Genomic DNA, 17,020 nt, shown 5'->3' on the forward strand with positions numbered 1-17,020 from the left:
GTGCGTCATAAAGGTCCCATGCGTCAGGGTCATCTTGACTCATTCCTGTATGAGTTGGGGATTGCATCATTGGTGGAGTGGCTACCGGTGATGGTTGCGGAGAGTGATGTGGGGATGGTGGTGGTGTTACTTGGTTAGCCACCTTTGCGTGTGGCTGTTTGTCCTTGTCTTGGAAGGCAAGCTTGCGTTTCATTTTGACTGGAGGAAGAGTGCTGATCTTCCCTGTATCTTTTTTAATAAAGAGCCGTCTTTGTGTGTGATCTGGCTCTATTGCCTGTAATTCCTGTCCAAATCTGTGTGTCTTCATTTGTGTGGACAGTCCTTGTTCCTCAGTGTAGGAACTTGTTTTCGGTTCCGAGGCCGGATATTTCGGTACCAAAACCTTTTCGGCTGCTTTTTTCGGCTCAGACGAAACCTTTTTTTACTTTCGGCGTCGTGCTCTCTCGGTGCCGACCCGTTTCGGTGCCGCTGTCTCGGTGCCGAATCTTCTCTGAGCCACTATCTCGGGCCCGAGATTGCTGTGTGCCGGTATCTCGACCGGAGTCGGATGACTTCGACACCAGCTCGCCCTTTTTCGGTGCCGATGAACGGTCACCTACTTTTCGGGTTAAGCCATGGCCTGTTGGCGGTGGCGTCCCCTGGGCTTTAGCGCTTTTCTCGTGAGTTCTTGGTTTCGACGTCTTACTCACGGTTTTAGGCGTTTCCTCGGGATCGATCTCCTCAGAGTCCGACTCCTGGGTGGAGAATGTTTCTTCCTCCTCCTCGAAACGCTCTTGTCCTGTCGGCGCCGACGCCATTTGCAGTCTTTTTGCTCTTCGGTCCCTGAGTGTCTTCCTGGACCGAAACGCTCGACAGGCCTCACAAGTATCCTCCTTGTGTTCTGGTGACAAACACAAGTTACAGACCAGATGTTGATCTGTATATGGATACTTGTTATGGCATTTTGGACAGAAGCGGAATGGGGTCCGCTCCATCAGCCTTGAAGAGACACGTGGCCGGGCCTACCAGGCCCCGACGAGGATGGAAAAAAAAACCCGAAGGGCCACCGGAGCTCTTCTTAATTCGGTGTCGATCTGTTGTAACTAACCCGATACCGAACGCAAACAATACCGACGATTTTTCCGAGATTCTAACTAACTTTCCGACCCGAAACACGGAGCGAAAAGGAACACGTCCGAACCCGATGGCGGAAAAAAAACAATCTAACATGGAGTCGACGCCCATGCGCAATGGAGTCGAAATGGGAGAGTCCCTCGGTCTTGTGACTCGAAAAAAGACTTCTTCGAAGAAAAACAACTTGTAACACTCCGAGCCCAACACCAGACGGCGGGATGTGCACAGCATGTGTATCTGCAGCTACACATGCCATCGAACAGATATTTTCAGACTTTCCTGGGATGACCGAGATGACCTCACCTTCAAAAACCAGTAGGAGAAGACTGCAACTCATGACCTCCGAAAACGTGCTGCTATCATCGCCATCATTTTAGTGAAAACCAGAGGGGAGCTGCTGGGACCAAATGGGAGCACTGCAAACTCAAAATGCTCTTGTCCCACTATGAACTGCAGGTAGCCCATGAACCTGCAGCTCAGGAATAGGGAAATAGGTGTCCTGCAGATACAACACCACCATCCAGTCTCCAGGGTGAGCAAGATCTAGGCCAGGGAGAGCATTCTGAATCTGTCCTTCTGGAGGAATTGGACAAAGACATTGTCCTTCTTTGGCACCGAGAAGTAGTAGGAATAACCACCATGGCCTACTTATGGCACAGGCACCCTCTCGATAGCCCCTTTGCCAAAGTTGCATTGGAAACGATGGAGGGTGCAGAGAAGAGCCTTTTAAGGGTAGGGTGTACACCTTCTCAACAAGCTGCAGGACACACATGCACAATGTTATGGCTTGCTAACCCAATAGGAATCATTGGATGCTGCCAACATCTGGGTGGCTCTGTGCTCCTAAGAGCATGTTTGAGGCATCTGGCAGAGGGGCCACTGAAGGAGGGGCCCAGAGAGGTCTTAATGGGTTGAGTCAGTAGGCCGACTGCCTCACTGATCCTGACTGCGGGGTCAGTGTGTGCCACTGCCTACGCCAATAAATTGCTTGGCACCTTGCTGAAGTTGAAGTGGTTGCTGGTATGGAAAGCCTCTGTCAGAACCACAAAAGGAAAGGTAGGGCTGGTGCAGTTGGCGAGGCATGGCAGATACGCGTGCTGTAGCCCTGTTCTCTTTGAACCACTGCAGAGCAGAATCTGCCTGGTCTCCAAAAAGGAGAGCCCCATCAAAGGACATATCCATAAGGGACAATGGGACATTACCTGAAAAACCAAGTTGATCTCCACCTAGTGATGAATGGTGCCAATAGCTTTCCCAGTGGAATAGGTGGTGTCCAGGCCACAATGAATTGTGAATTTGGCCGCATCATAACCATCCTGTATAATTTGGATCATAACAGGTCAAAGATCGTCTGCAACAACTGGGATGACTCGAGTGACCGAATCCCAAAAGGAGTGGGAAGAGCGGGCCGAGCAGGCAACTGGCATTAACAAACTTAAGGGCCAATTGATATGCTATGCAAGGGCCAATTGGTGGAAGAAATGTCTCTCTTCCCAAATGTCCCCTCTCTTTTGGATTCCCTATGGGTGATAGCAGGGTGAATTTGTGGTTTGACTATTAGATGCCTGCACCACTAAGTTCACAGGAGAGGGGTGTTGAGAAAAAAATGCAGGATCGCCCAGGGCAGGTTAGAGGCGTTGTGCAATTTGGCTATTTTGGTGGGCGGGCGGGAGCAGAGCAAGTTTTGGCCCAGGCCCCTATAAGAGTATCAGTTAGTGCTTTACTTAAAAGGTAGGACAGGATCAGTAGTGGTTTGCTTCAGCTGGAGAAATTCAATCAAGACAGTAGTTTTGACCTGTATGGTCGAGAACTTTGGCTGCCCTATGCATGACTACCGTAAAGGAGGCACTCTTCAGTAGCAGGACCTGGGGGTGTGATAAGCCAAAATCAGGAGAGGTGGTCAAAGTCACTGGCATCTTGAAGGTCATTATACCAATTGTCTTCATTGAAGGGGTTGTCCAATTTCGTCACCAGCGTCATAAAAGTTGTCAGAATCTGGGACGAACAAGGAATGCAATGTGTGGGATCTTCCCATCGCAGGTAGTGGTTCGACATAAACCAGACACGTCCTTGGTCGTAGTGGCACAGACTAGGAGTCTGATAACACAATGGGTACTTCTGTCCACTGGCTGTGATGAGTCATCAGTAGTGTTCCTGGTTTGAGAACCGGTGTGGATTGTGGAGTCGGAGTCTGTGTCAGTAAAGGAGCCGGGTGTCGGGGTCCTATTGGAGCCTAGGGCGAACCCACCAAGGTATCCCAGTTGGAAGACCTTGCAGCTACTTAGGGCCCACAGGCACTTCAGATGGAATCAGAAAGAATTATTAGAGTCTGAGCATGACATTGGATGAGCCTAGAGTGTTGCAAATGGTCCCGAAAACGTTGGTTGTGCCAGGACAAGTTGCAAGATGGGCTTCGAAGTCAACCAGCTTCAGTACTGAAATCGGAAAGAATGATGACACCCTTGTGCCTTTTCAGGAGTACGAGAGTGAAAGGGTGAGGCCATGCCATTTCCTGAGCGGAATGACGTTGGTGTGGAGCTGCATGGTGCCACTTACCATCACACAGAGCTACTGCTGGAAACGTTTCCAGCTCCAATTGGGGAATGCCTGGGGAATATTCAATACATGAGGAATCTGTGGTTAGACATCTCTACTAGAAACACTATTCCACTAACCTACTTAACATAAAACATTAACTCTCACACCCAATGACAATCAAACATTCATGGTCCACAACACATCTGAATGGTTCGGAAGGAAAGTCATAAGCACCAATTCCAACCCTGATGCTTCTACTGATAAAACCTAATTGGCAGCACACTACAAACTGGTTTTGGGAGATGAATCAAAGGAAACAGACTAATTCAACACCATCTGAAACCAGAGAAATGCATTAGAAACAACACACCAATACTTAAAAATTATGAACATACAAACATTTTCCTTGCAAGCTGGAGAAGCTAGGCACAGACACAACAGACAGACTGCATCTCAGGCACCGGTGCTCATGACTCAATTCACAATTAGGAGGCTATCTATATGAAGTATGCTGTGCAGTACAAAAACAACATAAAATAACAGGTGACAGCAGTTATCCCCTAGATTAAGCAGATCTTATAAGTTAATGTTATGACAGCAGAGCTATTCTCCAGGACACATAAATCTCATGTTTTCAGCTGTCCCTCTATAGTTACAGAACCTGCATTAGCTAAAGCCAATGACAACAGCTACTCCTCAAGTTATGCACATTTTACAGGCTATGGATTCTGACAGCAGTTACAGAGCCCATACTGGCACAGGCAGTTCAAAGTAAGGCTCATCTCTATGGTGATACGTTTGTTTTAAGCCAGGCTTATAACAAAAGAGGTATCCTTAATAAGACTAGAGATTTCATGCAGGTACTGGGACTAACAGCAAATATGTTCTTCAAGTCAGCAAGACAGATCTGACATGAGCAGACTTCAGGCAGCATAACTATGAGTCAGTGTTCATAGATTTCAGAAGGTAAGGTCTCATACAGAAGAATTAACCCTCAGCTCACAAAACCCTTGCTGGTCTAAAAGCTATTTTTTGATTACACATATCTTACAGGATAAGGCATGTGCTGGGTGGTTCGACTGAGCAGTACTGAAAACGCAGTTATATTTGCCCCATGTCCAGTCACATTTTATGCAGGTTTGTCTCCCAGCTCTAGAGTTGTTTTGGCAAAGAGGGAGTGGGCAGAACAAGCTGTGCTTTGTTGTTTGACCAGCCACCTAACCCCTCAATTAAGAGTTTAGGTATCAAGAGCCGATGGCATGTATGTCTGAAAGGCTTTTCCCCTCTTGTGACGGTGTTTACTCCAAGATTCAGGCCGCATCAATCACCACCTGTATATGTTGTAAGGATTTTTCAGTCTCACAGTGATCTGTGGGTAACTCAAGATCAGTCTACTGGGCTGTCCCTCTCTTGAGGCCGGTATCTTCAGTCACACTGAAGACTGACTCACCCCCGTCTCACCACACTGTCTCCACAGCCTTTTCCCTTCCTGAAGGAATGGTACTTTGCTTAATCCAACCGGGACCCACCCCGGGCTCCTCTGTCAATCAGGCAGGGGGCGGTGAGCTTTGCACAGGCACACACCCCATCCCTGCAGTGGCCTTGCATGTTCTCTTCACCGGATCGCTGCCACCACTGCTGCCCCCTTCCCAACAGCATCTGCAGTGGCTCTGGGTCCCTTCACTTCGCGACAGCAGCAGGAGTCAGTGACGCCCAGAGTGCACCATTGCTGACCGCTAGCCGCGTTGCCTCTGCATGCTGCAGACAACGCTATTTTATGAGCAGTCCTTTGTAAACCTTTCTCCACCGCCTCTGGCTCGCTGAACACCTGACACACCAGCACTCACAGTGCGTCTGGGTCTCCTCATCCGATCACAGCTCTAGGAGTCCTCACCACCCAGAGTGCAGCATTTCCCGACAGGCAGCCGCCCCGCATCCACAATTATGAGGACACTGCTATCGCAGGGGCAGGCTCCCGCAAATCTTTCTCCACCCAGCTAGGCACTACAACTTCACCTCATGGCCACCTTATTTACAACATTATCTCTCTGGGTCCTGGGAGCTGCCTTCTGGCATTAAGGGTGCTGGATGTCCATGTACCATACACCCAAGCTCTCAAATTGTTACTGGATTGCTCTTCTTCTACTCACTTGTTTGTGCAGACTGATTATCTATTAGGCCCTTTGTTTAAATTTTCTTACATGGGCTAAGGACTCTCTCCTAGGGGGTCGCCGCCATTTTGCCTCTGTGTCAGAGTCAGAATCTGTGTCATATTACTAAACTGTGAGTGGTTCCTAGCATTTAGGCGCAAAGGAAAGATCTGACATTAAATATTAACAAAAATGATTCTGACCGTTCTAATTTAGAAACATTTCACAAAAAAATTAAGAACAGAACTACAAGCAAAATTCCTTAGAGATTGTTTAAAGACCAACATTGCTCCAGTTGACCTCCAGGTCAACTATATCCCTATCATTTTTGTAACTATTCAAGTCCAGTTTTATCTTCGGTACAACAAATGCTCATATTAGAAATTAAAATCCTTTGTAATCAAGGCATAACTAATGCTACAGCAGCTGTCGCGTGATTACAAGCAACTATCAAAGAATTTGAAACAATTAATATTTGGAAAAAACTGAGACACTGTAGGAGGATATTAGACGTATAAAAAAGAAAGGATGTATCTTTATTTATGTATAAGATTTCTATCAGTCCACTGATTCTTTTGAGTGAGGTACTTTCCCTGTCAACAAATTAGCAACATTTTCAGATACTAGTTTAGACTCAGGCAGCAATTATGAGTGAATATCAACATCTGCTTTAGACTACAGTGATAAACCATCTTAAACGTAACCATCATTTATCAGAACTAGACACTCTCCCAGGAGAACAAGAGGCCAATGTTGTCTCTGATCCAGGCAGTCACTGAGAAAATAATTGGTGGATATGCAAGACAATTAGGCCCTCATTATGACTTTGGCGGTCTTTTCTTAAGACTGCTGAAGCCATGGGCGCCAGGAGACCACCGGTGCTGGCGGTCTACAGCCTCCCATAATATGGGTACGGCCAAATTTCCGCCACACACTGAGGGCGGAAATCCGGCAGTATCTGTGCTCACGGTCAGAGGTGCATAGGCTACCACCTGCACAGCCCCGCCAGAAGGACGCCGCCAGCGGTATTATGACCATTAACACGGCCTGGCGGTGTCCTGCTGGCAGGGTGCTGCTGGTGGTAGCAGCGCCCCTTCCCATTCCCTGTTGGATGACCTCCTCGCCGGACAAGGTAAGTCGGGCGTCTGACAGAGGAGGGGGTGGAAGGGTGAGGGGTGTTGTGTGTATGATGTCTGCGTGTGTGTATAAATGTGTGTGTGAATGCATCTGTGAGTGTTGTGGGGGTAAGCGTGATTGTAAGCATGTGAGTGAATGCGTGTATGAATGCTGCAGTGAGTGCGTGTGTGTATGTGTGAGCATGTTGGTGTGGATGCGTGCCTGAATGCGTGAGTGAATGCATGTATCGATGTGTGTGGGTGGATGCGTGTCTGGAATTGGAGGTGAATGTGTGCATGTGTGGCGCGTGTGGGTGTGTATGTGTGGCGCGTGTGGGTGTGTATGTGTGGCGCGTGTGGGTGTGTGTGTGTGTGTGTGTGTGTGTGTGTGTGTGGGCGCATGTGCATGTATGCGGGGAGGGGACATGCCCATACAGAATAAAAACAACATCAATTTTATAGCAGTAGCTATGAAAGGGGAAAATAAAAAGATGTTGGGAACACAGAACCGAGATAACAGAAGGACGTGTCTTCAAATAAGTATTTTGCACTGGCTTACCATTCTGGAGTTCAAGATAAACTGCGAGCAGAATAGCCTCAGGTGGAATTTCTTTGGGGTGAATCATGGAAGCAGCCTGAAAAATATACATTAACTGCCATTAGCAAACATACACACGCAGAGCCTCAAAATATGGCCATATTTGCAGCTGAACAATGGAAATACAGTGATGTGAGAAAGTACAATAGCATATGACAGCTTGATGCATGGGGTTAGAATACCTAGAATACCAAGTGGAAACCATGAGCATCACAAAGTGGGATAGTTTCGCCTATCAACATTGCACCTAAGAACATTTCAGTTTGTAGTTTGTGTTACATGTGGCCATAATTAGCAGTAATACTTCCTACTATAAAAATTGTTTTACAGACTGGCTTAATCTTGTAAAAATTGGGATGGCATTGGTGAATCTCAGTTTATCGGAATGGATTTGACTAAAAGATTATCTGGAAATAAAAATAAACAAATGATCTGTGCAAATATTCATGCAGATGCCATTTCATAATGCCGCACATTTTGAAACAAGTACAGATGTTTAGAATCCAGGACACACACAGCATGTGCAGAATTATGTCCTCAATCAACTGTAGAATAGCGCAGCTTCAGCCTGAGGAACGTTTATCAGAAATAACGCAAATTGTAGATCAATCCTAGTCTTAGACTATTTTGATGGAAGAAAAACTATATCGCAATTGCTAATGCAGAATTCTTTAAAATTCTGTGGTCTGTTACAGTTAAAAAGGCTCTGGTGAGCCTTGTACCCTGCTCCAGTGGCGTTAGTTGGGTTTTTAAAGTGGACAGGGCAAAGGGAACAATAAAATAGATGAACAGAATAGTACTGAGTTAAGGGAAATAAATACCATTAAGATTCTTTGGGTGACTAAAAATCACTCCAAACCCCTAAGAAAATCTTTCCCAAACTGGGCTAAACTGTCCATATCACAGCACAGAACATTGTGTATTTCACAACTTTGCAATGAAACTGGCTAAAAGCCTTAGATCCAATGTATAACATCCATTGTGTGGTGCCAGTACAGGTGTTGTAGCACTACCAGGAGCAGAAGTTTATGTTGTGGCAGATGGTGGTTGTGACAACAACACAGAGCCTTACTTATGACTTACTACTGGTTGGCTTCTCATATCACTCTTATTTTCCCTCTTCTCGTTGGTCAGTGTCTTCTGCTTTTACCTTATCTTTGTGTCTTCCTGTCTTCGATGGAGCATGGATCAAGTACAATATCTTATCTGTGGCCAGTGTCTTTCCAGTGGCCACCTGCTTGCAGAGGTGTTTTTTTTCCCACTTTTAATCTAGCACTCCACAACAGTGCATATATTTGTAGGCCCTCTCTAGCCCTCCCCATCCCTCTCACGCTCTCGCCTGCCCTTGTTGCTTTTTTCAGTTCCTCCCACCCCCTCCTGCATCCTTGTTGCTGTCCTGTCCGTTCCACCCATCCTGGGACCTTGTTGCTTGTGCAGTCAGCTCCTCCTGTGACCTTGCTGCTTACCCGTCTAACATATCCCTACCTGCATCATTCTTGCTAGCCTCCTGCCCCCCATCCTGTTCTCCTTTCTTGCCCCTACCAGCCATCAGAAAAAAAATATGATGCAGTTGGCTGTCGTATCATACCACTTTTTTCCATAACTGTTAGCCATGTTGCACAGCAATCCCGCTGCTGTGCAACAAAGCTAAAAGCACTGATAAAGCCAACAGCTCCCTTACGCAACAACTACGGACTTTGCCAATGCTTGTCATTAGCAAAGGTCATACAGCCATAGGATCCTTAACTAGGTAGGTGTTTCTGTTTCACTTTTGGGTGACGTAAGCTGTGGCGAGTCTATTGTGTCCCCAAGGAAGTGTCTATGGAGCTCATAAGAGTGGACATGCAAAAGAGACCCCTCTCTTCATTTTATTTTTTGGCCACCCACATAAGGAAAACACAAGCACTATAAAATTGCCCAAGATGACCCTAGGACAGCCGCTAGGGACTTCGCATTTAAGCTTACGGTTGGAAGTGGCGACGGAAAGTGGCTCCTTGATATACAAACAAAACTTTCTCCTGTGCAAAGAGCAGCATAACAGTACTGGAACGCAGCCCAACAGTGCATTCTGTGCAGTCTGTTATACCAACAGCAACCAGCAAAGAAACTGTTTTAACCACGTTAGCTCTATAAGCAGTGAGGGCTTGAATTTCTATGATTTCCCTGTAATTTCAACTGTTAGAAAATAGCGTGATTTATTGTTCTAACTGTAGTCGGCCAGTGCTGGCTGCATCACAGCATTTTTTCCTTTGCTTTAAAACGTGTTGTACAGCAGGCTGCACTGCTGGGCAACATCACTAAAAACACTGACAAAGCCAAGAGATCTTGCATAGGCGAAACCTATTAGCTTTGCCAGTGCTTGTTTAAAATGCATAAAGTATCTAAGCCCGTTAGCATAAATGGAAATATTTTAGGAGGGGGGAATGTGACAAAATAGTTCTTTTGGTTAGACATATCATGCATTAGAAGTAGTTCTCAGATTACACCAACATTTTCGGATCTGGCCTCAAACAGCAGCACAATGTGATGAGGAGCCCCTGTCATTCTCTGGACACAGCGCGTCTCCACATATTCCTCTGTAGCAAAGCCCCAACCTGTACACAAATGGATCTGTGATTGAGAGATATGGTGAGAAGACTGTGAAAGGGGGACTCATTTAATTTCTTTAGTTAACTGGTACTTTAGGGGGTACCAGGGATTTTCCTGCATTTTTACCAACTTTTATCTGTAATAAGCCATTGCCTGATAGAATCTAGGTCAAATGAAGACTGACTTCCTTTTAATTGACCTCATTTCCTTCCTAACCTTTTTGTACTTGAAATCAAGTGTTTGAAGGTTACACAGGTGTATTTGGACCAGCAAAGGCGCACATGGATGACATACGAAAATGAGGGGAAGGATTTTCAAAACCACAGGAATGCAATCATCCTACTGGTGCACAAGACGCTTACAAACCATATAACTAGGCACAGACCACCTTACTCTTATGCAGATCTGCTCTCCAGGTGCGTTTTGCAAGATTAGTCAGTAACAATATCAATACTTTGCTGGTGCCAGAACACGTAACGATCCTACTATGGCAGCAATTTCCCCACAAAAGTATAAAGAACTGAAAGGATGACTGCACCAGAAGGTGGTGACAGAAAGGTTTCTTTTTGGTTTCGACGCTGGAATGCGTCAAGGCATCTGTACTGAAGAAAAGGAGTCTATATATGTTTTTGGTTCTTATACAAGGAAGTGCAGCATTACCCAAGAGTTTGAACGCCCCAGATCTACACGCAGGGTCCTTAGAGACACCGGTCAATAGGGGGCACTGCATTCCTGCTGGTGGGATGATACCTGGAATTTTTTATTCTTTTTTTATTTATTGGTTTTTAAACTTTTGAAAAACATGTGTGCTTCCCACAAGATCCATTAATCTGTTATATTAGCGCATAACGGTTGCATAACAAGTTTCTCAAGTCTGTATCAAGATAATATGCATCTAGGCGATTACATTCCAAGGATTTTAGTTTATCTCGTGATGTATACGGGTGAAACAGTGGGTAGTACCCCTTCACCTTTGCCCAATTACAAATGTATGTCATGGCTATGTGGATTAATGTGGCCTTTGCTGTAGCCTGATCATTAAGAGCCATCTCTAAAATATCTGTCATCTGATCATGTCAAACTCCCTGGGGAAGAGTCCCCGAATCAGTTGTCTCCTCCTCCCATTGGCCTCGAATGCAATGTTATTGCATGAATGCTGTGCTAAGTACAAGGTAAGCAGTCCCCAGATATCTTTCAGTCGGGTCATGGCTGGCATTAGAGACCAGTATTCCTCCAGTAGTTTCTGGCAAAGGGAGGTTCCACATCCCCAGTGCATTTACGCACACCAGGTGTCACCTCTTTGACGTATCCGAACATTACAACCAACCAGGGGCTGGATCGAGTTCACAGTCTTCTCATCAATGCAGTCACCAGCCAGCATCCGAAAGTTCTCCATCTTTGGGCCATGAGAAGCAGGGAGTAGAAAATTGGCATTTCCTCAGAGACCTGGCATTGCGGGAATGGTTAAACAAGTTCCTTCGCTAGCACTGGGGTGTTTGGAGTGCCAGATCGCACTCTGCTATAATGGATACCAAGATGGTTATGATTACCATACATGAAGACAGTAAGTGATTTTTGGCTTCTGCTAGTTGGATGGAAAAAATCCGGCAATGGGGGGGATATTTAGCATGATGATCCTTGTCTTCTGGGTCAACCATTCCAAATATGAAAAAAGTATTAGTAAAACAATACGTTCAAGTATCTGAGAAAATCTGAGAAAAAGCCTGTGTAAGAGGCAATAAACAGAATGACAGACGAGCTATAGTCGGGGTAGATTTCCACCATGGGATTGTATGTGATAGACAATGGGAGGGAAACATGAGTTGCCTATGTTGTCAGTTGAAAAGATGGACTCATTCCCATCTACAGTCTAACACTGTTCAGACCTTCTATAACCAATGACCACTTCCTGACTGGAAGCTGATCCCAAGGATCAAGCTGAGTAGAGGAAAAAGGGTCATCAGTTAGACATATACAACATAGTCTTCAGTACCATCTCCGACATTGCTTAGTCTACCTGCCAAGTCCTACGCATTGAAACTACTGAAGAACAGAGCGGATGACTAGTAGACTTGGAGAACATTTCAGAATTTTCCAGAGCTTCTTTTGTATATTCACAGCCTCAAAATACTTCACACTTTTATTCTCTCCTTCCTTCTGAATAACATGCACCTGTCATACATGCCCATGCCCCGCTCTGTGTACACACAGCAGGCGTTTTCTGAGGGTCTTCTACTTTTGGGGCAGATTTTGAAGAGGGCCTTTTTATCGTTTCCATTTTGTAAAAGGAGAACAGTGATTATTCCTGAAAAGGTAGCACTGACATTTTCCCACTGTCGCCCACAGTTAATTTCCAGGAAACACTATCGACTTTTACTGTGAGAAATGAGAAGAGCCCCATAGGGAATCCCATGAACAAGCACAAGAGGTTAGAAGATGAAGAAAGGAGCTGCCAGACAGAGGTGGTTCCTTAAAGAGAAAGCAGTATGGCTAAATGTGCTGAACTTATTTTAGCAAAGAGCCTTTTACAGGGTTTGTGTTTAAATACACAACATGTAACAAATATATTTCCTCTAAGGATTCTCAGCTTGAACTTGGAAATATTCAAACAACATCAGAATCCGTAAAAGACCCAGTGCTGTGGAACTCAAATACACCTGGAAGCTACCCGTGTTCTAGGTCTCCGTCCATAACACCGTCTCTTCCCCACACTCAAATACTGACTCAAAGCATACAAGGGAGGTGATGGCAGAGATTTTTGTCCTTCTCCACAGTAAACTTTCACTTTCAAGTTCAATGCCTCGTTGGGGTCTATGAAGACCGAGGAGAAGACCATAGCCTGGATTTTTACTGCTCTGTTATCAGGGCAGTGTAAATGTAAGCTGTTTGTCACTTCTCTGATATCAGAGAAGTACGTAAGTTCTCAAATAGACGACGCAACATTATAGTATTTTTTGGCCCTTACCTGGTGGAGGCACTTGCGTGCTTTGTCGTACTCGCTTCGTAGGCAGTAGGCACTGCCGAGATTAAAAAGCATCATTGTCCGCGCAGTTGTGACAGACGCTGGGTAACACTGAGGCGTCTGCTTTCCCGCTTGAAAGAGAAAAAAAGCAATGAATAATTTCAGCAACCTAGTGAGACTAAAATACGATAAAAAAAACACTCTGTCATCGGTAACTTTCTTTTACTTCACAAGTATTATGAATCCCAGGGAACACGAAGTAAATGTATTTTTCCCCCTTACCAAGAGACTTGACTTGGAAAACTGTGACTAGAGAAAACACCAACAGGAATTATGAGGGGGACCTATAGTTCACAATCAAAATGGTATTTCAGATCAATGCTATGAATGTCATTTCACAAGAGTTTGAGACCATGTGGCTCAAACTCTGGCATGATGTGCATCAACTACAGATTCTGCCGTACCTCATTTCTAGGTCAGTATTTTACCTCAGGAAGTTTAACATTCCAATTCAAACACTTTTAGAAATACATTTTGGCCCCAAATTAGAACATCTCAAAGAAAAAGCTAAACCGGACATAAGCTATACCTCTCGCAAACGTAGAAGATCATTTCAGAAAAAGTCTGAAACACTACTAAATAAAAGGTAACAAGTGCATGCGACCATTAAAGAACATTTTAAGAATTAAAGACTGTCAGATTAGTGGGAGGGAAATAGAGTTTAAAAGAAGCAGAGACGTAAAAACATGTTATTGTAGGAGCAATGTTTTGAGATGAATAAAACAACACTATGTAATAAAGGTCCAGAAGCATGTCTTTACAATTCCACTATGCCAGCTAACCTAGAATTGCATATACTCTTTACTAGTGACATTTCCATCTGATTAAAGCATTCTACTTACAAGATTCTGTTGGCTCAGTTTCTCCTTTGTCAGCCCCTGTAGGGAAGACAACACAAAAAAATAGAAAAGTTGGACTCTACGTGTTACTTGAACCCTCGCTAACGACATTCTTTTAACATTTCTCACAACAAAGGTGGAAGCGGATGTAACAACCAGACTCTGTGCCTCGCTCTTTATCTGCTTCAAAAAAGCAATTACATAAACTTGGGTGAAGACTCTGATTATCTAGGGGCAATGGAGGAACCTCGGTTTGCTGGTGGCACTCAAAGTGCAGGAGTGCATGGGCAGCTATCCCCCAGGTATGTGGTTCAGCAGGATGCAAACTGGTGGTGGTGGTATGATGTGCAATGCTTTATTAGGGAGTTTATCGCATAAACTTCCCGAACGCGAGGAAAGGACTAAAGTACCAAAAACAGCAAGGGTTTAAGAGAAAAAAAATACAATTTGCTCGGGCCAACATAGGAAGTTGCTGAGCACAAGCTAAACATACTCCAATACACAAAGAGGGGAATTAAAAAATATATATATGGGGAAACAGGCAAATATGTGCATCTGAAGAGAAGGATGGCGGCATGCACAAATGACATACACAGCTGTGTGTATTACTGGTACGTGGCATGTAAAGCTCTACAACATAGCTATGGGTCGAATCTGGTCCAGGGAATACGTAGCACACTATCTACGTGGTCAGAATAGGAGACAGGCAATGTAGAACTATGGCAATTACATTAAAAGTAACAGAAAAATGTGAAATATGACATTTAGCAAAATAATGGGGACTATGTATGATTTGGGTGTCAGGATTAGGAAGCTAAAGGAGTTTTTTGGATAGCCATTTCTCATGCTTTTTAGCTATCAGAAGCCGTGTGCCAATCATCTCAAAAGTGGTCCATGAAATGATTTGGTGGTAGCGGGTTGTGCTCTGTGGCCAAGTCAGAAATAGCTGTGCCAACGAACTACTACCCAAAAATAATGATCAGGTCTGAACCTTGTGTATGTAGCCTTATTTATACAATATACAATTAGGAAATGCGGTTCAGAAAAACTGTGTTAATCAGCATTCAAACAACAAAGAACTCATTTATTTTTAATGGTAGGAAATGGCTCAGTGGTGATTTGTCTAAAAGATGCAAAAAATATAGCCATGTGTGTCATGCATTCAAAGACTTAATAATATAGCATATACGTAATTACCATGTATTAGTTCATTGTCAACAATGATTGAAGGATACTTGAGGTACGTGCCTTTAGACAGTGGACATGTAAATACATTTATCAGAACATCACTGGTTATGTAAACTGTACATGAAAAGTAATTTTAACTTTGAGAGCTTAAAAGGCTAACACCAACCAGAGCATCTAAAATGACAAACTTGTGCTAATTTTACTCCGGTTATCAAACCAACCAAAAACCTGTGTATGTTTATACAAAGACCTTTGATTTATGCACAACATGGGTTCTAGAAGGAAAGTGAGTGAAAGCATCAGCAGTTCTTATCATGTTACCCTGATCCTGTTCATTGGAGGAGATTCCCAGGGAGACATCCGTGACATTCTCAGGATTTAAGTGCGTGATGGCATCAGAGATTCTGTCTAGAGAGATCAGGGCCTCTGCTGCATACAAATGGCCCAGGAACCTGCAACAGCCAACAAATGTAATCAGTCAAGCGCCTTTCACAAAAGTATGTTGCAACGCCTCCATTACGTCTTCAGAGATATTTTATGAAACATTTACTGTTATGTTTACAGACAAAATTCACAGCACTGCAGATGTTCTTAGGCCCACATATTCCCCTAACTGTACTCACCAGACTCCAACTCTAACTTGCTTCTAGAGTTTGGCTCCATTTCTGCTGAAGAGAACTTAGGACCTGATTTAGAGTTTGGCAGAGGGGGTTACAAACATGACTGATATCCCGTCTACCGTATTACGATCCCATTATATCCTATGGGAATCATTATATGGAAGATGGGATATCTATTACGTTTGTGACGGAGTACCCTGTCCGCCAAACTCTAAATCAGGCCCCAAGTCTTCACTTCAGTCTCTTAAATCTGGATGCTCTCGGATATTTATCTGCCACACTTCTTTCTTTTGGTTGCTCACATATTAGTTCCGGTTGTGGACAAACTCCAACATTTCTATCAGTACTGATCTTGTTCGTACTGCTTGGAAAAAGGCATTAGTGGTCCCTCTGTCCAAACAGCCATTGGCTTATTCTATTATTCTCCATCACAACAATCTCCACTAATGCCTGCCGCCTTTAGCATCCATAGTGGCGGAGTAAGTTGTCAATCGTCAGACTCATTAATATGAAAAGCACCCTCAGCACCTCTCAAGCTGGGTTCTAACCAGGCCCTTTTGGTTTTGGTACTCAACCAACTCAGGATCACTGTGGATCAAGCTGGTGTTGAAGACGTAGTTCATTTGGATCTCTCTGGAGTCTTTGAAAACAATCTCTCATGGAAAGCTCACATTACGCTGCATTAGAACGTGTTAAATCAAATGTTCTGAGCTGGTTGTCTTCATTCTTGCTGGTTGCACTGAAGAAGTGTCCCTCCCTTGGATTAGTACTGTACTGCACCTATAACATACAGTGCCTCATAAGGCTCAACGGTGAACTTAATACTAAAATCTGAGTGGTGCCTTGGGCCGCTCTGATTAGATCATTCATTCTTTTATTCATGGCATATGCATATGACTCTCAGATTAAATCATGACTTGACAGCAAATCTCAAGTGGGTCAGGAAGGAAGCATCTAAAAATGCAGATATTTGTTTAATAATCAACTCCTCTGTTAATGCATCAGTACTGTTCCGCTGTTTTGTCAGTACATTCCCCTCAGCATGAGGACACCTTTGCAAGTAATTGTTCACTTTATTAGTAAAGAAAAGTAACCATTAATATTTTTCAGGAGCATAGTATACATGCACCACTCACTCACGTTTAATAAATGCACTAAGACAACATTGCACAGTAGAAATTTTATAAGGAAAAATTAGTGCCACGAATGATCCCTGTATTTATCAACGCAGGCCCATTTAATGGGGCG

The 17,020-nt window shown here is 44.3% G+C and overlaps 1 protein-coding gene across 6 annotated transcripts in view; it reads right to left on the reverse strand.

Annotated features, from left to right (window-relative positions):
- The window catches only part of CNOT10 (CCR4-NOT transcription complex subunit 10), a 281,547-nt gene that overhangs the window by 13,643 nt on the left and 250,884 nt on the right, over positions 1–17,020 (reverse strand). For all 6 annotated transcript variants that reach the window (XM_069211989.1, XM_069211987.1, XM_069211986.1 and 3 more), the window contains 4 exons: positions 15,474–15,604; positions 13,968–14,003; positions 13,069–13,196; positions 7,476–7,551 (listed from right to left, as the gene is read on the reverse strand). In XM_069211989.1, the coding sequence (XP_069068090.1) occupies positions 7,476–7,551; positions 13,069–13,196; positions 13,968–14,003; positions 15,474–15,604 (371 nt within the window). The remainder of the gene's footprint in view (positions 1–7,475; positions 7,552–13,068; positions 13,197–13,967; positions 14,004–15,473; positions 15,605–17,020) is intronic.

This window comes from Pleurodeles waltl, chromosome 10, assembly GCF_031143425.1.
Source record: "Pleurodeles waltl isolate 20211129_DDA chromosome 10, aPleWal1.hap1.20221129, whole genome shotgun sequence".
Taxonomy (NCBI): domain Eukaryota; kingdom Metazoa; phylum Chordata; class Amphibia; order Caudata; family Salamandridae; genus Pleurodeles; species Pleurodeles waltl.